The sequence below is a fragment of the Typopeltis vanoorti genome, chromosome 2, assembly GCF_054136105.1.
Source record: "Typopeltis vanoorti isolate ZY-2024b chromosome 2, IOZ_Tvanoo_1.0, whole genome shotgun sequence".
Taxonomy (NCBI): domain Eukaryota; kingdom Metazoa; phylum Arthropoda; class Arachnida; order Uropygi; family Thelyphonidae; genus Typopeltis; species Typopeltis vanoorti.
The window spans coordinates 162,659,569-162,682,389 of record NC_143550.1 but is presented as its reverse complement, the minus strand read 5'-3'; the positions used below and the strand labels follow the sequence as shown (position 1 = coordinate 162,682,389).

Here is a 22,821-nt window from a genome sequence, read left to right as displayed (position 1 = left end):
GAAAGTAAGATAGTGCTGTTGCATAAGAGCGGTAGCAGACTGGAAGTGTCTAATTATAGGCCAGTTTGTGTGTAATCAGTAGTTAGTAAGATCTTGGAGAAAGTAGTGAAGGACCGTATACAGCATTGGGCAGATGAGGGTAATGTTATCTGTGAGAGTCAACATGGATTTTGTGAAGGGGCACTCTTGTATTAGCAATATGCTAGCCTTATATGATGAAGTTACAAGAGCATTATATGAGGGAAAGGCATATACTGCCATTTCCTTAGACTTAGCGAAGGCATTTGACAGGGCGCCACATGAACGATAAGCTGATATTTAACTTGCAGCACACCTAGGTCTGGATGTCAGATTGGTCAACTGGATTCAGGATTGGCTGTCTAATAGGTATCAGAGAGTTGTGTATGGTGGGGCAGTTTCAAGGAAGCAGAAGGTTACAAGTGGGGTCCACAGGGCTCAGTACTGGGACCTATATTGTTTTAATCTTTATATCAATGACATTGTCAGTGGATTGCAAGGGGATATTCAGTTGTTTGCAGATGATGTGAAGCTGGGAAGGATCATTAGTAATAGTGCAGATGAGACAGCTCTGCAAGAGGATTTGAATAAGCTAGATAGACGGGCAAATGAATGCGATTATCAGTTTAATGCAGCAAAGTGTAAGGCTTGGGAAACAGCGATGGGAAACTGCATACTCTATGGGAGGAGTTATACTGGAGGAAGTAGGGGAGACAAAAGATCTGGGGTTGATGATTGATAGAAACCTGAAATTTAGGGGACATCTTGCAAAGGTGATGAAGGTAACACAGAGAATTGCTGCAATAATGAGAAGGATGCTGACCCCGTAGAGATAAAACAGTTATCATTCCATTGTATAAGACCATGATCAGACCACACTTGGACTATTGTTCTCAGATTTCGTCCTCAGGATTTGAAGGGGATAAATTAACTGTGGAAAGGGTACAAAGGCAGATAACAAAGATGGTTTCAGGACTGTACAATGATAGTTATGAGGATCGACTGAAGGAATGTGGACTGCAGAGTTTGGTGGATAGAAGAAGGAGAGGTGATATGATTAAGACTTTTAAACTGTTGAGAGGTGGTTACAGGGTTGCCACTGGAGAGTTCTTTCGCTTGGTTGAACAGCAGGAAGGAGTGATGACAATTGGCCATCCCTGGAAGTTACGAAAGGAAACTGTGAGCAAGAGGGTGTGGAGTGGTTTCTTTGCATGGAGGGTGGTTGAACCATGGAATGCATTGCCTGATGGAGTGGTGAGAGAGGGAACGGTCAATGAGTTTAAGGAGTGGTATGATAGCCTTTGTGTTTCTTAGGGGGGGGGGACCTCCCCTCGATGAGTCTTGATAGACTTTGTGTTTCTTAGGAAGGACCTCCCACGATGAGTCTTGACTCCATGGAGGCCTGAATAATAATAATAATATTAGGAAAGTTGGTAAAATAAAATAGCTCAAAAGATTGCTTAGATGTCGAAAGCACAGAAACAAGACAGGGAAGTTCTTTTTTATAAGGCTTTGATTCAGCTACATCTTTACTAATGTGCACAGATTTGGTCACCTGGGTTGATTGAGGATCAGGAGGTGGCAAGCTGCTGACATCTATTGAATATTCCCTATGAGGATAGGACAAAGGTGTGTGGATTGCGAAGTTTAGTTAATAGGCAGAATAGAGAGAAAATGATAAAAATTTGTAAGATATTAAAGGGATCTTATAAGACTGACACAGAGAAAATTTTTCTCTATGTGACAAATAAAGAAAGAACTATGGGTCATCTATGGAGACTGCATAAGAGTGTGGTTAAGTAAGGGTGTGCAGACACAATTTTTGTTGTGTGGAGAATAGTGAATGAGCAGAATGGATTGCAAGTGTTCTGACAGTGAATGAGTTTAAGGAGAGGTATGATAGGTTGTGTGTGTATAAAAGTCAGTGGGTCTCCCACAATGAGTCTCAGGACTTCATAGAGATTCCCATGCAATAATAATATCCAATCAGTGTGGTACTCTTTCTTTGATTAAACCAGGTTTGATTAATTCAGTTCAAGTATTTTTTTGTGAAATGCAAGTTAACTGTTTAGTATATAAACTAAGGTTTTTCCAATAAAACCATTAGTCATCAAGTTAAATTCTCATTTTTTCTGACTTGCTCATGGATTCAGTTTGGTGTGTGTATGTGTGTGTGTGTGAGTGAGAGAGAGAGAGAGAGATTAAAAAAAATTAGTGATTAGAAACCAAGAGAGAGATACCAAAAAATATTTATTATTTGATCATACAACTAGTTTCATTTTCTTAGAAAACTTCATTGTGTTCATAACATGAAAAGAGAAATACAAAAAAATATACATTATAAGAGACAGCTATAAATTAACTTGCTTCAAACATATTGCTGATGTTTGAAGCTATTTTGGATGCCATAGTATAGTTAAGCCATTCACACAGGCATGATCTCATGTATGCTAAAGTTTGATAGCTGAAGAGTGACAATCAGATAGCTATAACCTAAAGGTTAGTATTAAGATGGACCAGACTGAGGACAATTTCTGTTAATTCCACAATTCTTCTCTCCAGTTCATCATAGTATCTAAAAATGTTTTCTGTGATTTTTTCCAGATCACTGGATGAATGACAAAATCTTCCTCATTAGGGCGAGCAGAATTAAGAACGTGATTAGATAGTGTGCTAGCTCTACCATATGTAATATCTCTCAGATGTTCTTCCATACTGCACTCAATGGATTTCTCTGTTGGACCAAAATAGGGTACACTGCAGTTATACCCAAGACAATAAACTCCTGGATACTTTATCATGTCATGTCATCTAGTTTGGAAATAGGAGTAAAAGAAGCGTGGATTGTAAATTTCTTGAGAATTTTAGCTAACTTTGGTGAAATGGAGCTGATATTATTATTATTATCATTATTATTATTATTCAGGCCTCCAAGGAGTCAAAAGACTCATCGAGGGAGGTCCTTCCTAAGACAAAGTCTGTCAAGACTCACTGAGGGGAGGTACCCCCTGAGAAACACTATCATACCACTCTTTAAACTCACTGACCGTTCTCGCTCCCACCACTCCATCAGGCAATGCATTCCACGGCTCAACCACCCTCCACACAAAGAAACCACTCCTTACCCTCTTGCTCAGTTTCCTTTCGTAACTTCCAGGGATGGCCTCTTGTCATCACTCCTTCCCGCTGATCAACCAAGCGAAAGAACTCCCCAGAGTCAACCCTGTAACCACCTCTCAACAGTTTAAAAGTCTCAATCATATCACCTCTCCTTCTATCCACCAAACTCTGCAGTCCACATTCTCTCAGCCGATCCTCATAACTATCCTTGTACAGTCCTGAAACCATCTTTTGTCATCTGTCTTTGTATTGGTGGATAGAAGATATGGTAGAGATATAAAGCCTTTTATAATGTGTGTGTTATTCACAATCCCCATGGAGTTGTAACACTCATTGTGTGAGGTTTGCTTCAGACAACAGTATCACATCACTCCTTAAACACATTTGCTGTCTGTATGCTCATCAATCTCTCAGGCAATGCATTCTGTACTCCTACCACTCCATACAAAAAAAGTTATTTCTCTTCTCCCCTCTTACTTATCACTTCCTCTCATAGAAAGATATTCGAGAAACAGCCTCTTGTCACCATCCTCTCATTTTTCCACATGAAAAATCTTTCCCCTATGTCCATCCAGTGATTATATATATTGTTCAGGACCTCCACGGTGTCATAAGACTTACTGATGTCTACTTTAGACAACACGAAGTATCATTCTTCTCAACTTCTTAAATGCTGTAATCATATATCCCCCCCCCCTCTTTGTCCCATTCTTCAACAGAAGAAGGCTTTTTGAAATGCTATTATTTTTCCTTTTAATTTATTCATTTTAGACCAACCTTTGCTAAGTCTGTATTTGTCATGGTTGTGAATAATGAGACTGCCAAGATATGTAAATTACTTTACTTGTTCAAGTATATGATTTTCTAAGTTTATTGAATGTTGAAAGTTTATTTTTCACTTGGTTAGACTATAATAAATTTAGTTTAATCCTTTATCCAAGTGTGAGCAAACAAAGTTTGCACCTGAAAGTATCTTCAGGACTGGGGTAAGGTAGTACAACACCTGGACAACTCGCTGCAAAAGTGGAGCAAGCTACATCACTCCTATCTCAGTATCTCCCATAATGCAAAACACATCTCCTTGTGGATATGTATAATGTTATGCATTAAGGGAAGGGCCACTACCCAGACTAGTTTCGACCTTTATTGAGGTCTCTTCAGTGGGAGCCAGGCCAAATGGCCTGGCTCCCACTAATGTTAGCTTGCTCCACCTTTGCAGCGAGTTGCCCAGGCGTTGTACTACCTTACCCCAGTCCTGAAGATACTTTCAGATGCAAACTTTGTTTGCTCACATTTGGATAAAGGATTAAACTAAATTTATTATAGTCTAACCAAGTGAAAAATAAACTTTCAACATCTTTCTCTAATCCAGAGTAATTTAATAAAAAGGTGGCACACCGTTTGGCAACTCCTATAGGTAGAGATGAACTCGCCATTGCTTCTGCCTGGTATCTCCACTTCTGGGCCTGGTTCCCACCGAAGAGACCTCAATAAAGGTCAAAACTAGTCTGGGTAGTGGCCCTTCCCTTAATGCATAACATTATACATATCCGCAAGGAGATGTGTTTTGCATTATGGGAGATACTGAGATAAGAGTGGTGTTGGTGTTAGCTTGCTCTGCCTTTGCAATGAGTTTCCCGGTGTTGTACTACCTTACCCCAGTCCTGAAGATACTTTCAGGCGCAAACTTTGTTTACTCCCACTTGGATAAAGGATTAAACTAAATTTATTATAAGTTTATTGAAACTTTTTCCTCATTTCTTCCTATTTTCATGTTTTAGTTTTGCTTTGATTGATTTTCATTCTAAAATTTTTGCACACTTAAAATTTTCATTTTTTCCAATCGTGCTCTAGATTCTGCAAAATAATATCATCTGCATATTTAATGTGGTTGATATTCATACCATTTATTTATAGACCTGGTTTTTCAGCTATTTAGACAATTTTTTTACTGAAGATGGAAAGTCAAAATGAAATAAATACAAATAATAGAAGCAGGACTATTAGTGAAAATTCAGTTCAAGAAATTTACTTGAAAGAAGAGAAATTAAAACACTAAACTAGCAATACACTGATATACAAGTAGAAGTAGACATACTAACAGCATATAACTATCTATGTTCAATTTTAACTATAGATATGAGAGTTAAGTTAGTAAGAAAAGAAAAGTTTTTTTTTTTCTAATCCAATAAGGTAGAACTTTGGTTTGCCTAAAATAAAATAGATTGTAAGAACAAGGAATCTGGTAGATTCCTGGAAAACCTAAAGGTGGAAGCTTGTCTTTAGGACAAGTAAGAAAGATGGAGATTTTTCTAATGAGGTGAAAGGCAACAGATATATCCAGCGGTTTTAAAACTTTTACTATGCATTCAGAAATGCCTTGCATATAAGGGATAGGAATGAGTTTATTTCTTCAGGATTGGAAGAGGAACCATAATTATTAAATGCTTTTTTTGATGAAAGAATCCTTAACCACCTTACTGGCCATTATGGATCAAATACGCATCATCATAAGCTTCGTCTCCATCATATATTTCTATGTAATATCAATAGTATTACAATTTTAATATGCACTTCGCATTGGACTTATATATACGTCCTGGCCGATAGCGTGGTTAAAACCATTTGGTAAAAAGGCAGATTTAATATGTTTTAATTCTTTGTTCTTCTGACAAACTTTTACAGAAAGAATTACAACATATTAAATCTGCCTTTTTTACCAAACAGTTTAAAGCATTCTTTCATCAAAAAAGCATTTAATAGTTATGGTTCCTCTTCCAATCCTGAAGAAATAATACTCATTCTTATACCTTGTGTGCAAGGCATTTCTGAATGCATAGTCAAAGTTTTACAAGCACTGAATATTTTTGTTGCCTTTCAACCCCATCACAAAAATCTACACCGTTCTCACTTCTCCTAAGGACAAAGCTTCCACCTCCTAATTCTTCAGGCATCTACCAAATTCCTTGCTCTTGTGGGTTATCTTATTTTGGGCAAACCAGAAGATCTGCTATTATTCATCTAGAGGAACAAGTCTAAATACCATGGACCTGAACAGTCTGGACTTGCTGAGCATGCCATCTGCACTAAACAGTTCACTGGAACAAGACAAGAGTCCTTCATAAAAGTCATTTCCTCATAGAACATCTTTATAAAGAAATGTGTGAAGTTTTACTCTATTGTCTCAACTTAAGCAGATCCAATGGTCTACATCTCAATTTATAGGAGATAGTACTTTTTAAATTTGCTAATCTTTCCTAATTTTATTTTATTTGTTTTCTTTCTTTCTTTCTTTATTTTTAAGTTAGGAAATTGACAGTTTCAGTTATCTTAATTAACTAATAAGGTAGTGCTTTTGAAAATTGTCTGTTGTTATAAATTAAAGATACCAAAAAATTATATACTTGGTTTAATCCTTTATCCAAGTGTAAGCAAACAAAGTTTGCGACTGAAGTATTTTCAGGACTGATGCAACTCGTGGAAAGGTGGTATGACTTCACATCACTTGCCTTAGTATCCCATAATGCAAAGCATTATGTATTAATGCATCTCCTTGCAGACATGTATAATGCTATGCATTATGGGAAGGGTCACTACCCAGACCGATTTCGACCTTTATTGAGGTCTCATCAAAAGTTTTTCACTTGAAGATACCAAGTGCCTTTGCTTACAGTTGAATAAAGGATTAAACCAAGTATATAATTTCTTCGTATCTTTAATTTATAGTATAACCAAGAGGAAAAAACTTTCAACAATTGTCTGTTGTGGTTTGATTGCTGTTCTATATTCCTGTATTGAAGATGCCTATAACACTTAGGCAAGAATTTTACAATAAATAAGTTTGAATGAGAGTTTTTCTCCATTTTTATAGTTATATTTCTATTTCAAGCTTCTAATGAACATAGTAATGGTCTCATACTAGATGATGAAGTTGCCTGCCATGCTCCACTGGAATCCAAATCCCAGAGCCTGTTGATGTGGAGAGCAGCGACACTATTCACCTGGCAATTATTATTAGGCATGAACCTCCAGGGAGTATATGGACTCAAATACCTATACTATCTTTCTCTGAATACATTCACTCAATACCCAAAAGCAGTTAATTCCACATACTATGTGAATGGATCTGGAGCTCGCATACTTCCTAACAATACCCTTACCCTCACCCTCTAGATATGATCCTAAGTTCTCCACTATCCACCTGTTGTGTTTTAAATATATATGCAAACTTCCACCAACAAAAGGTTGCAAACCAACAATACATTAGAGCAGATCAATGGGTGGGCTAAGTTTTTCTTTTATCTTATAATTTTATTTAAGTTTTTAATTTTTTACATAATCTGAAAACCCTGTTCTAGAGACCAAATATGGAGTTTTTCAAGCTGCTATATGCCTCCAGAGAGAGGGGAGGTGACGGTGGTTAAGACAAATATCCAATGTGAGGAGGGGGATTCAAACTCACGACGTGCTGTTAGAGAACAAGTGTGTCAACACTTGGCCAACCATGCCATGAGTTTTAATACCTTATCGGTATTTATAAGATCCCCCTTAGCAACTTGTGTTTCTACAATTTCTACTCTCCATTTATTTCTCAGACTTTGAAGGCCACATTCCCTCAACCTGTTTTATGTACAATTCTATAGGACAAATATCTTTGTTACCTTCTACAAAAGCTTTTCAAATGTCTTCCCAGAACCCAGATAGCTATATTAGCATGCAAGAGTTAAAGTCCGAGTGTGTGTAGACATGCATGATACTTATTAGAGGCAGTTCTTTGGAAATTTCTTCATTACCTAACACCTCTCATATGAAGAGACTAGTCAAAGGAGAAGAGAATAAAATGAAAAAAATATATATAAATGCTTATTCACATTTCACTTTAATTTCCCTTGCAAGTTTTTATTAAGACTTAATTATATGTAAGAAAGTTAAATTGATTCAATAAGGATACGTTCTCCATTATACTCAACATCTCTATAAAATTTGGGTACCATATCAGCCATGTTATCCCTGCTGAGTGATTCATAAGATTTTACTTCTGAATCATCTGCTGGTCGTTTTTTCCAAATTGTTCCTGGCCCTGCTGGAGCAAAAGCCCCTAGAAGAGAAATAAAGATAATGACCTCTTTTCTGCCTAGGATAGCCATAACCATACACAAGGAAGATTCATTCCAAAACTATTAAATTGCAGTGATTCATGTTAGTTAATGATTTCTCCATGATGTTAGCATATAAATTACTAAGACAAATACTCAAGCATAGACAAAATTTGCATATAAAGTGCCAAGAAGTTGACTTTTTTTTTTTTTTTTTTTTTTTTTTTTTTTTTTTTGTCTCCCATGCACAAAAGGTGATCAATCTACAGTACATTTGAAGCAAGGGAAGACTAAGGATTTTTTTTTTTTTTTTACATAGTTCAGAAACCCTGCTCCAGAGACTAAACATGGGATCTACCCAGACATTTCAGATCGTCTCCAATAAGCAGGACAGTGGTCTTGCACTGGATAATTAAATTAATCTACCACCTAAAAACAATCACATCATCTATGCCTATGGCAGGATTAGAAAACACTGCCTGTTGGTCAGAGAGTGAGCACACTAACCACCCGACCAACCAGGCCAGCAAATTTCATGTACTAAGGAACATTCTTTCCACTGTAGATACTTAAAGCAACCTTTAGTGAAGTCAATTGTTCTTAGCATAAAAAAAAAAAAGTAATAAAGTTACTTTATATAAAAACTTTGTTTGCATATGCTTGGGTATAATACAGAAAAAAATAAAAAAGTTCACTGCCAGGCAAACTAGGATTTAAAATATACACTACTTTTAGTAACCTATAAAATATAAGTTATATTACTGTAAATTACCAAACTATATTGCTATGCAGTAATACATAGATGCACACCTTAATGCTTTAAATATATGTTATTTCATTTTATTAATACACAATTTTTCACAGGGTGAGGAAAACCATATTTTTAATATTAAACAAATAAGGCCTACTACTAAGCAATCAAGTAAAAATATATTGGCAAAATCTTCATGCATACAGAATTATATTTTGAAATGGTGAAAATCACATCTTAAAATGCACACAATGTTTTTTTCCATTTGCATTAAAATATGAGGTCAGTTGAATATACTTAGCTCAAATAGAGATCTAAAATCACTGACTATATTATTTTGACATCATTCACAGATAGGTTGTTATCTATCTTAATATATTATATATTTAATGATATGTCAGAAATTATAGCGAACTCACTGTTCTTCACTTATACATGCATTGTTAAATGCTCAAAAATTAAATCAGTTCATATTATTTTCCTGATCCCCATGGAGTCGCAAGATTCATCGTGGAAGATCAACACTAGCCAACACAAGATCTATCTTACTACTCCTTAAACTGAGCCACAGTTTGCACAATCGCCACCCTCTCAGATAATCCATTCCATGCTCCTATCACCCTTCACAAAAACTTATTACTTACCCTTTTACTCACCACCTTCTTTTGCAATTTCCAGGAATGGTCCCTTGTCCTTTCCTTTCCCTCATTCTACTATATGAAAAATCTCCTTAGTGTCAATACAATAATAACCGTTCAACAACTTAAATATCTCGATCATATCACCCCCCCCCCACCTTTGCCTTCTATCCACCAAACTCCGTAGTCTACATGCCCTCAGTCAGGGAATGGAAGGAAGGTAAAATAGTGCCATTGCATAAGGGTGGTAACAGACTGGAAGTGTATAATTATAGGCCAGTCTGTGTGTCATCAGTAGTTGTAAAGATCTTGGAGAAATTAATGAGGGACCATATACAGATGAGGGTAATGTTATCTGTGAGAGTCAACATGGATTTGTGAAAGGGCGCTCTTGTTTTAGCAATATGCTAGCCTTTTATAATAAAGTTACAAGAACATTAGATGAGGGAAAGGCATATACTGCAATTTTCTTAGACTTAGCGAAGGCATTTGACAGGGTGCCACATGAATGATAAGCTGATATTTAACTTGCAGCACACCTGGGTCTGGATGTCAGATTGGTCAACTGGATTCAGGATTGGCTGTCTGATAGGTATCAGAGAGTTGTGTATGGTGGAGCAGTTTCAAGGAAGCACAGGGTTACAAGTGGGGTCTCACAGGGCTCAGTACTGGGACCTATATTGTTTTAACCTTTATATCAATGACACTGCCAGTGGATTGCAAGGGGATATTCAGTTGTTTCTGGATAATGCGAAGCTGGGAAGGATTATTAGTAATAGTGCAGATGTGGTAGCCCTGCAAGAGGATTTGAATAAGCTAGACAGGTGGGCAAATGAATGGGGTTAGCAGTTTAATGCAGCAAAATGTAAGGTCTTGAGGTTTGGGAAACATCGATGGGATGCTGCATTCTCTATGGGAGGAGTTATACTGGAGATAGTAGGGGAGATGAGATCTGGGCTTTATGATTGATAGAAACCTGAAATTTAGGGGACATATTGCAAAGGTGGTGAAAGTAATACAGAGGATTGCTGCAATAATGAGAAGGACACTGACCTGCAGAGATAAAACAGTTATCATTCCGTTGTATAAATCTCTGATCAGACCACACTTAGACTACTGTTCTCAGATTTGGTCCCCAGGATTTGAAGGGGATAAATTAACTGTGGAAAGGATACAAAGATGGATGACAAAGCTGATTTCAGGACTGTACAAGGATAGTTATGAGGATCGGCTGAGGGAATGTGGACTGCAGAGTTTGGTGGATAGAAGGAGAGGTGATATGATTGAGACTTTTAAACTGTTGAGAGGTGGTTACAGGGTTGACACTGGGGAGTTCCTTTGCTTGGTTGAACAGCAGGAAGGAGTGATGACAAGAGGCCATCCCTGGAAGTTACGAAAGGAAAAAATGGTGAGCAAGAGGGTGAGGAGTGGTTTCTTTGCGTGGAGGGTGGTTGAACCGTGGAATGCATTGCCTGATGGAGTGGTGAGAGCAAGAACGATCAATGAATTTAAGGAGTGGTATGATAGATGTGTTTCTTAAGGAGAAGCTCCCCTCGATAAATCTTGACAGACTTTATGTTCTTAGGAAGGACCTCCCACGATGAGTCTTTTGACTCCATGGAGGCCTGAATAATAATAATAATCAACATTGTATATTATTATTTGTCACCTCCAGGGAGTCCAAAGACTCATCGAGGGAGGGCATCTACTCTACAGCTCTGCTTCCACCACTCACAATCCACCAACTGACTGCAACTATACTAACACCATCTACCGCCGACCACTACCACCACTAGTATTTCCACAGACAATCACAACCATCCATCCTCATGGCGGGATTCGAACCCGCAGCCTCTTGACTGGAGAGCGGGCACACTAACCACTCAGCCAGTCAGGCTGGCTAATTCTGATATATCATTTTTGTTATCTGTCTCTGCACCCTCTCATGATTACTTCATCCCCTTCAAATGCCAGTGACCAGATCTGAGCACAGAAATCCAGATGTGGCCTGATCAAAGCTTTAAAAAAGTGTGTTAGTCCCATTGTATAATCTCTTGTGGTCAATGTTCTCATCAAAACTGCTGCAATTCTCTACAATGTCTTCTCAACCTTTGAAATATGTCCTGAGAACTTCAAATTTCTATCCACAATCAACCCCAAGATCCCTTGCTTCCTCCACTTCTTCCACCAAGTGAGTATGAAGCATCCCCTCTATGGATCCCAAATTATAAAACCACACATTTAATTCCATTAAACTGATATCCATATTCATTTCCCACTTATCCAACTTATTGAAATCCTCTCGAAGAACCAAAATATCAGTGTATACTAATAACTAATATTTATAATACCTTAGTAATATTATTAATAATCCTCACAAGCTTCACATCATCTGCAAACAACTGAACATTTCCCTCTAGTCTTGTGACGATATTATTGACATAAAGATTGAATAGTAATGGTCCTAGGACTGAACCTCGTGGAACTCCACTTGTAACCTTCCTACTCCTCAATATTGCTTACCTAACTTGCTATCCAAACCCATATAATGCAAATTAAAAATCAAGTTGCCTCATGTGGCACCTGTCAAATGCCTTTGGAAAAAACAGCGTATGCCTTAACCCTCATCCACTGTTCTTGTTACTCTATTGTAAAAGGTTACCAGATTACTAAAACAAGAGTTCCCTTTAACAAATCTATGCTGGCCTGCATAAATAATACTACTCTCATCTACCCAATTCTGTATACAAGCTCTTAGCAATTCCTCCAAAATCTTAACTACAGAAGAAATACAAAACAGGCCTAGATAGTTACCTCCATTCTACTGCTACCTTTATGCAATGGTACTATCTTACCTTCCTTCCACTCTCCAGAAACCTGTCCCATTGCAAGACTTTCATTAAACAGCAAAAGCTAATGGCACAGTCAGTTCATGCATTCCCACAGAACATTCCCATAAAACATGTGGCAAAATTCCGTCTAGGCCTCCTGCCTTATTAACATTTAGTGTACTCAGTATTCAGAATATATCCTCTTCCTTCACTCATTATCCTTCTAGGAATAAAGCCTGCTGTACCAGGATGAAATACTAATAAAGTGATTGCCATCTCCAATCAACAAGATAATCCAGCCACTATGATTTTTCCTCCTACTCACCACAGCAGAAAAAAAAAAAAAACTCTTTGGGATTCTCCCTGGAATGCAGTTCCAGTCTCTTCTCATATTCTAATTTTTTTCTCCTTACAATTCTAGTCATTTTTTCCTAGCCTGAGCCTTATATTCCTGTTCTCCACCTCTCTTTATACGCCTTTCATAATCTTTTTCTTTTGCAATTCCTTTTGTCATCCATTTGACTCCAAATTGCTTTATCTTCTTCACTCAAGGTATGCAATCTGTCATTACTGTCATACATATTTTCTTAAGTATTTCCCATGCACTAATGACCTTGCCCCCCCCCCCCCAAACTTCATTCAAATACTTTCAATTGTACTGCTGCAAGCTGGTTTCTAAGTCTATGATAGTTGTCTTCCTTATAATTTCACAATACTTCCTACTGTTTTGATACCTCCACATGCTTATTCATCCTCCAAGTCAAATTGCATGGTTGCTCTCACCAACAGGGGACAAGTACGTCATCTCAGTCATAATCAGATCCTCTGAAGCTATGACTGAATCGAAAACTCTTGATCCTCATATTCCCTGCACCACATGCTGCTTAAGACAGTTGTCCCTCAAGAAACCCAAAACTTCAATTCCCTTATTACTGCATGCAGTCTCCTCTGCCTAGTTTATATCATTATAGTTGAAGTCCCCCATAATGATTGCTCAATTTGCACTTGCCAAACTAATTTGCCTTAACATTTCCTGCTCATCACCATCTATATTCCCTGGTCTGTAGCAACATCCGACTAAATATCTTTTCTTATAAAGATCTATCTCACACCATATACTCTCAAAGCCATTAGTGCTATTCCACTGAGATTCTCCACCCTGAGAGAGCACAATTCATCTCTTATTGTAACACTCCACCACCACATTTACCTTCACTGTCATGCTGAAATATGTTACGAGGGTGGTCTGAAAAGTTCTCGGCCTCGACCATAGATGGCAATATGATAAGCAAGATTTTTTTTTTCTAAGTTGGTACATCTGTCATAAGCATTCATGTGAAATTGCAAGTCATTCTATCAAGTAGTTTGTTTTATACAGCTGTCTGAAGCAAAAGTGTTGTCTGTATCCCTTGAAATGGATAAAATTGCGGTTAAAAAATTCTTTGTAAAAGAAGATTTAACGGCAAAAGAAATTCATTCGAGGTTCACAAAAGTTTATGGGTACTCCTCTCCTTTGTTTTTGACAATTAAGAAATGGGCTGCCAAGTGTAAACGTGGTGGTACCAGCCTTGAAGATGATCCACATGAAGGACATCCAAACAGTGTAACAACACCAGATATCATTGATCAAGTGCTGATATGGTATTGGATGACCGGTGAGTCAAAGTGCATGAAATTGCTGAGAATACAAGTATTTCAAAAGAACGTGTAGGATATATTTTGCAAGAAAAATTGCATATGAAAAAGCTTTGCGCAAGATAGGTACCGCACTTGCTCACAGCAGATCAAAAACGCACTCTAATGAAAATCTCTGAACAGTGCTTAGAACATTTTAGCAAGAATAAAACAGATTTTGTGCATCAATTTATTATCATTATGGATGAGACTTGGATTCACCATTACACAACAGAATCCAAAAAACAGCAGTCAAAACAGTGGACAGAAGACGGTTGTTCACTGCCAAAGAACACAAAGTCTTTTCCATCAGCAAGAAAGGTCATGGCATTTGTGTGGGATGCTAAAGGGATTTTATTTATTAATTATCCTGAAAAGGGTAAAACAATAACGGGGAATATTATTCCGATCTTTTAACTAGACTAGATGAAAAAATTCGTGAGAAAAGACCCTGTTTGCAGAAGAAAAAATAGTCTTTCATCAGCTCAAAGCACCTGCCCACAAAAGGGTTTTGGCAATGGAAAAATTAAGGGATCTGCACTATGAATTGTTAGAACATCCACCCTATTCCCCAAATTTGGCTCCCTCTGACATATATCTCTTCCCAAAACTAAAACTCTTCGTCGCTGGTCAGCATTTTTCTTTGAATCAAGAGGTGATTGCAGCTGTAGAGGGGTATTTTGCAGATCTTACTGCAAAATATCTACAGGAATGAGATAATGGTGCTGGAGCATCGCTGGAATAAATGTATTAGTTTTAGGGGAGATTATGTTGAAAAATAAAAATAATTTTGAAATTATAAATTCGTTTTTTCATTGTTAGACCAAGAACGTTTCAGGCCACCCTTGTATACAGTAATAGCCCAAGTTACAACTTTGTTCTATGACAATCTATTGATGACACTTTTTCAATTACGACAGTGTTCGCTATATGACAGTGGTCTGGAAACTAACATGGCAGATGACCGACATGTGCTTGTGCAATAAAACCAAAGCAAACTTTAAAAAAGATGAAATACAGGAAACTTATCGCTTCAAGCAGAAGTCCACCCTTCTAGTCCTTTGCCAAGGATGCTGGATTTAACTTCCAAGTCTCACATTCAGAAGATAACATTGAATCATCACCCAAAGATATTGCTGACCATCTAGCATCAGTCGTATACCTCATAATACCACTTCTGATCTTTCACCAGAAATGCATCAAGAAAATCAAAGGATACCAATGTTGTGTAGCTGGTATTCCTCCAACTCTATCCCAAATGCACTCCAGAATTACCACCCATTTCTAATACTCATAAGTTATCATAACTGTTTAGCATTTACTGAAAAGCATAAAGTAAGCCTATATTTCGCTTATTCCTCCCATCCCAAATTGAGATGAATCACAAACTATTGTCCCCACTGTCCTCACCTCAATACTTTTCAAAACAATGATTACTAACAGCCAGTGTTTCCATGTGTGTAAAGGCTCACGTGATGGAAGAAATTCATGTTAGAGGTTTAATGGAGTAAACCAGCACTGGAAAAGGATTAAAATAATATTGAATTCCAATATTTCTCCTCTGAGTTAGAGACATCATCTGGGAGTGCAATACGAGACTTATAACACATACACACACAAAACTAAGTGAAATACATGGACATAAGACTAGTCATAATTAGATGGTTTTCACAAACTTTCCCATCACTCCCCCCCTCACTCTCAGCAATATGGTATCATTTAAATACCAATTAATAGAGCCTATAATCTTCATTCCAATGAGATCTCTCTCTCTCTCTCTCTCTCAGAAGAATTTAGTCATATACACCTCACCTTATCTAATGGCTACAGTTCCACAGGATATATATATAAAAAAAAAAAAACTATATACTTTATACTAATTCCAGGAGTATCCAGAATAAAGGAGAGGAATTGGTGGTGCTGATAGCATCAGCCTGGCCAAAGATTATTTGGATCACTGAGACATGGTCGATAGAAGAGGATATAATAATAGGAATAGAAGTAGCAGGATACAGCATTTTTCAGCAGAATAGGAAGGGAAAGCATGGTGGTGGAATACTGCTTATGATAAGTGACAACTTATGTCCTATAAGAGTGGAGGCTTTGGAAGGCAGTGACACTAATGATTTTGAAAGCATATGGATATTTAGACAGGATATTCAGTGGGGTATTACTACAAACCAAGGAGCACAGAGGGTGGGGTCCAGGAGATGTTTAGACAGTTGAGCATGGCAAGTGCAAGAAGAATGATTGTTATGGGAGATTTTAACTACAGCAGTTTTTAAACTCTCCCATACTTTGGGAGAGGAAGATGCATGTAGCAATAAGGGAATGGAATTTCTAGAATTCTTGAGGGACAAATGTCTTAGACAACATGTAATAGAGGGAACAAGAGGTTCGAGAGTTTTGGATTTGGTCATAGCATCAGAAGAGTTGATAATAACTATATGTGGAATTATAAGGCAGGTGATTATAATAGTCTTAGCCGTCAATTTGGGGAAGTTTCATGGAGGGAGGAATTGGAAGGCCGAGATATCATTAGTGCTTGAAATGAAAGTGAAATTCTGAAGGAATATTTGTTAGCAGCAATAGCAAGCTGTATTCCACAAGTGAAGAAGAGGACAAACTTTGGAGTAAAGTGGATGACAAATAATATTAAATAGGAACTGCATGTGAAAAAGAGGCTTTGGAAGAGATATAAGGAGGCAGGTGAAGAGCAGGTGCATGAAGAATATAAGACACAGGGCAGGACAGTGAATAATACGGTAAGGAATGCAAAACTGGAATATTAGAAGACATTGGCTCTAAGATCCAAAGAAAATCCTAGCGAATTTTTTAGCTATGTGGCCAGTAGGAAGAGAAATGATTGTGGAAGAATGACATTGTGGGATAAAAATGGGAAAAGAGTGCCTCTTTCAGAGGACATAGTGGAACTGTTCAATGAACACTTTATTGGAGTATTTCATCCTGGAGGAGTAAATTTTAATACTAGACAGATAGGGCAGATTCCAGGTTTAGAGGTGCAGTAGGAGAGTGTGTTCCAAATACCAAGTACTCTGGATGTCAGTCAAGCTGTGGGACTGGATGGTATTTCACCACAAATTTTCAGAGAATATGCTAATGAACTGACAGCTTCTTTAACCTGGCTTTTTAATTAAAGTCTGGCAATGGGAAAGGTGGCAGGGAATGGAAGGAAAGTAAGATAGTGCAATTGCATAAGGGTGGAAGCAGACTGGAAGTGCCAATCCTGAATCCAGTTGACCAATCTGACATCAGACCCATGTGCTGCAACTTAAATATCAGCTTATCATGTGGCACCCTGTCAAATGCCTTCGCTAAGTCTAAGAAAATTGCAGTATATGCCTTTCCCTCATCTAATGTTCTTGTAACTTTATTATAAAAGGCTTGCATATTTAGATAGATACTTAGACTGTACAATGAAACGCTGAAAAAAGGAAAACATTGAGGCGTTACAAAACACATCACATCCACAGCACTTCCATCTCCAAAAACTTGGTGTGTCTTTTTCCATTCAAGACACTGCTCATCTGTACATCTCCTAACACTATACAAACACTATACAAACCTTAGACTGGTGTTTCATGTTGTGAAAGTACTTAAAGATACTTAAAAATACTTGATTCTATTCACAGCATCAAATATTTTTAGATATCTGTATGTTACTAGATGATCTCTTTTTCTCTCAGACTTGTTAATGTTACTCTCATAAATGCTCTGTCATTTGCAGGTTCTGTGGGCATTTTCATAGGCACTGCTCCACTGAACTGGCCATTATCATTCTTCTGTTTTGCTCTGGGAATAAAAAAAAAATTGCATTTTTACAAGTTTCATCATCTGTAGTATATATCAGTGTTGTGTGTGAATAAGAAGGAAAAAAAAGGAAGGAATCTGCTGATGTTTCTTAAGAGTTATATGTTTTCGTCTTGAAGACGACGAAGTGAGAGGGGCTGTTACAAAGAACACCGGTGGATGCAATGAAAGAGAGGTTTCCATAAGTTTGAAGTTGTACTATAAATGAATGTTGACCAGCATATAGCCATCTTACAATATTGGAAGAAAGCAGAGTAATAATGGTGGTCAGTTCAACAAAATATCATCCACAGAAATACCTATAGAAGATATATCTATGATACAGTGATTGTAATGAATCTGTTAAAGAGAGAGAGAGAGACAGACAGGTTATCAATTAATTGTATTGCCTTCTTTTGAAGAGCATAAGCACTCTTAGAGAAGTTTTAGGTTTATCATTCCAAATGTATGAGTAGTATTTCAAGGTAGGAAAAATTTGGGACTTACAGTACCAGCAGCTGTATGGGTGAGTAGTCTTGAGTGGAAAAGTATACTAAGTTTTTGGACACTGAAGACTGTGCTAAGAGATGCTAGAGGTGCCAAATCCCATCCAATTTGGAAGATATGAATATTATCATAAGGGAAGTGGTAAATTTGTCAAATGACAAGGAATGGAGAGTATTGTCTTCAGTATAGCTTTGGATAAGATTTGAAGTCAGTGAGATCAAATATGTACAAGAAAAAGAATAAGTGAACATTCAGACCCTCTGAGTATGTCTAGCACTGAGGAGAGGAAGCCATCAACCAAGACCTGCAGCAAATGACCAGAAAGGAAGCTGGTGACCCAACTGCAAAGCATAGAAGGTAGACCATAAAATCGCAGTTTGTGGCATAGGCCTCTGGCAAAGATGTTTATGATTGTTTTTAGGTGGAAAATGAATTTCACTGTCCAAAGTGAAACCACTGCACTACTTATTGGAGGCTTGAAGTTGTTTGATAAGTTCCATGTTTCACCTCTAGCAGCATCTCTTGATGACTATGTAACAAATGTCAAAAAAACAGAAGAACATACATAAAATTAAAAAATAGAAAAAATTCTTAGTATCACAGTCTTATAAAAAGACCTTTTGTGGTAGCCACTAATGTACCACAGATTTACAAAACCTTTTTTGGTAGAAGTTGCAAAAGAAAAAAAAAAAATGCTCTGAAAATGTCAAGAAGCAACCATGCAAGTTTCTCCAAACCTTTCCATGGCTTATGCTGAAAGGTGGGTGGTGATTACTAGCTGATAAGTGGATTGAGAGTGGCAAAATCTGTACTTCTGGTCATAATTTCCATGATTTCAAAGAGTAGTAAGAGCAATTGGAGAATAGTCTGTAGCTGATTTACCAACTTTTTCTGGAATAGGCTAAACATATCGCTGTTTCTATGATGTAGGATAGATGCTAGTTTTTTTTTATTTATTTATTATTTTTTTAAATTACTCCCACACACAAGAGGCCAGAAGATCTGTAGCAAATAAATGAAATGTGTGGGCTGAGTTAAGTAAGAAACATTGAAAGGGAGTAAAGGATAAGTGTCAATTCTGGAGCACAGATTTTTAACAGAATACAAGTGATATATCATCAGGACCAGATAACTATGTCTAAGCAATTCAGGATTCTGATGAAAGACTAGAGGTAGCATGCAGTGAGCAGTTCCTAGTAAAGCAAAAGGCTGTCTGCCTTAGTCATCAATGCAGGAGCTGAAGAACGATACCAGCAGGTATGCTCTTTTGTTTTGAAGTGGTGGTTGTAAAGCTAGATTTTTTGGGGGGGGAGGGGGAGGTCATTTGTGACATGATTTTTTTCTTGGGTAGATTAGAATTGTGGGTAGAATGGAAGATGAATGCCTTCATTCCTATAATAAATACTATTGTTATTCAGTCTTTGTTTGGATCAGGAGAATAGAAAAAGCAATGTGACTATGGAAATAAGGAAAAGTAGACAGTCATCATTCGTGTTATACTAAAGGACATGAGATTGAGAATGGCTGATGAATGATATGCCACAGCAAAGAACTTGGATGATGTTATGGTCTAAGTTACCAGGAGGAGAATTGAGACCCAAGAAAATTTGGGTCTCAATATTTGGAAAAAGATGGTTAAGAAAAGGTCAAGGATGTTGTAAGATGGTGAGGATTATCTGGTAGACAGATGGACAATTTATAAAGAATTGTTGCTGACAGCAGATACTTCTGTATCTCTTCCTATGGAGAAGGGGAAACCAGGCTGAGTTGCAAACTGACATTCCATGAAGATTACCTCACTGTTTAGGTATTTTGAGTGCTGAAGATAAATCTTTACAGATAAAGCTGGCCTGGTTGGCCTAGTGGTTAGCTTATCTCCAGCCAAAAGGCTGTGGGTTCAAATCCTGCCATGGGCATGTATGTTTATGATTTTCTGCAAAAATACTAGTGGTGGGCAGTAGATGGTGTAGATGATGCAGTTCGCTGTAGTTGGTACATTGTGTGGTGGAGACAGAGTTGTAGAGTAGGTGCCTTCCCTCAATGAGTCTTTGGACTTCTTGGAGGTGTCACGTAATAATAATAATAATAATAAAATAGGTCAGAGTAGATTGAGGGATAGAGAGAGCAAATGAACGCAATGAAATCTGGCATGAAAATTTTCCTTCTTTGTGATGGAAGGAACTGTGCAAGGTGTGGTCAGAGCAATTAAAGTCATGAAGTCACTGGTGAGTTAGGAAGGTGTTTAGTTTGGATGACTAAATGGTGCATGTCATTTATAGCTGTTGAGACCATGAATGTTGGTGAAGAGGTGTGGAAGCTTTTTTTTTTTTTTTTTTTTTTTTTTTTTGCAAATGGTTAATGTTTATTGATGGATTTTTTGGGATTGTTTTTTTTTTCAAAATTTTTTTTATTTATGATAAAACTTATTTTGAATATGCTATCCTTCGTTGTTGGTAAGGAGGGAGTTAAATAAAGAAGAGGGCATGCAAATGGAAGGTGAAATACTCATGAACATATCACGCACAGTAATGGAACCCTATCCATGCATGCCCTTGACAGTTTCTCCTGCATACTACTACTACAGAGAGAGAGAATTCAGGTATGGTACTATGAAGTAGCATGCCACTATATATAGTAGCAGGATTACTCATTAGCTGGTCAGGAAGCTGTCTGATTCATTACTATCAAGGTTGGGTGTATTGTGTAAGTTCTGTACCATCTGGTAGCCAGCCTGAGGAACTATTTTACTAGTTTAGCCTTGTGCAGAAGATCCAGATCCTTTAAGTGCATTTCTGGCATGTCCTTGAAGAATTTCAAGAGCATGCCAAAAAAGCATGTCCTTGATATAAATGATGATATGTTGCACCATTCAATTAGAAAAGGCCTAAGTTCGATTCTTGTCGTGATGGGGAGGAATCTCTATGTGTTTTTTTTTTAATCGAAAGTGAGTTAGTTGATCTCATATGGAGATAGCAGGGTTTTTTCTCCCAGAAATTCTGGTTTTTCATCCACCATACAGACAAATTGGCCTTCAGAATACATGCAATTTACAGACAAAAAATACTAGTGGTGGTGGGAGTAGATGGCATTGGTGTAGATGGTGAATTAAATGGTGGAGACGGAGAGTTATAGAGTAGGTGTCCTCCCTCAATGAATCTTTAGACTTGGAAGAGTCACAAAATAATAATAATAATTTCAAACCAGAGTGCATGTGAATAGGGAAGAACAGAAACTGAAGTACTGCTATGAAGACCAAAGCTGGCAAGCATTCAATCCTCTAATAAACAAGATTGTGGCATTTCACTGATATGTTATCCACCATTTAGAGGTCTAGTTGGCATTTCCTCAAAATAGGAAAGATATGCCTTTCCAGTAGCAATACTTGCTAAGTACACTAGAGCTGTTTGTGGAATCAGGTTACACCACAAATCAAGTGGAGCTGGTGTGACTAGTAGAGCTGTATATTTCACATTGACCTTTAAGTAGTCTTTACTAGATAAAAACCATTCTCTGCATTAAAACTTACTGTATTAACTTTTCATTCTCCTCTTTCATTTCCATCTACTACTGTCTTTGGAATAGCTTTCCTCATGCCATGTTCCCTATGGACCACCCCTTTCATCTGTCATACTTCACATTGACAAAAGGAACAGTAGAAAAAAAAAGGGGGGGCATTGTTGCTTTTAATGAAAACATGGAGGCTAGTAGACATAGTTATAATTAATGAAGAAAAGAACCTAACTTTTAAAGTAGAGGTAAATTAGTGGGTCTCATATGGGGATGAGAAGGTTTTCCTCCTGAAACCAACTTTTTCCACTGCAAAATACACAAAGACAAACATACAACATTATGGAGATAGGATTAACCACTCACATTACGCAATTAGGTTCATAAGAAGCTAAGTTATTTATCCATAAAAGCGATGAAGCCTATGCAAAGGAAGATAGGAGAGATACTTAGACATTTTAGATAAGTCATATTATTCTTCTTCTTCGTCTATGATCTCTTGTGCTTTTAAGCGTCGAGATTTTGCCAAAGAGATTTCCATGCCGTCCTGTCCAAGGCATGTTGTTTTGCTTCTTTCCAGTTAATTCCCTTCTTTTCCAATTTTTCTTTAATTTCCTTTTGCCAACCTTTCCTTGGTCTGCCTATGTTTCTTTTTCCTATTTTCTGGCTTTTGTATACAGTTTTTGCTATTCTTCCTTCATCCATTCGATTAAGATGTCCAAACCACCTCATTTGGGCTTGTGTTATGAATTGGTTTAGAGGTGCAACTTGAAGGCCGTCTCTTATAGTTTGATTTCTTATTCGGTCTAGTCTTGTTTTTTGTGCCACTTTCCTAAGATATTTCATTTCAATTGTTCTTAGTTCATTTG

At 37.4% G+C, this 22,821-nt stretch overlaps 1 protein-coding gene across 1 annotated transcript in view; it reads right to left on the bottom strand.

The window, feature by feature from the left end:
* LOC150109589 (inositol-trisphosphate 3-kinase homolog) overlaps positions 1–22,821 on the bottom strand; it is a 308,848-nt gene that overhangs the window by 103,340 nt on the left and 182,687 nt on the right. The window contains exon 4 of the mRNA XM_090409129.1: positions 8,090–8,236. Coding sequence (XP_090265255.1) covers positions 8,090–8,236 — 147 coding nt within the window. The remainder of the gene's footprint in view (positions 1–8,089; positions 8,237–22,821) is intronic.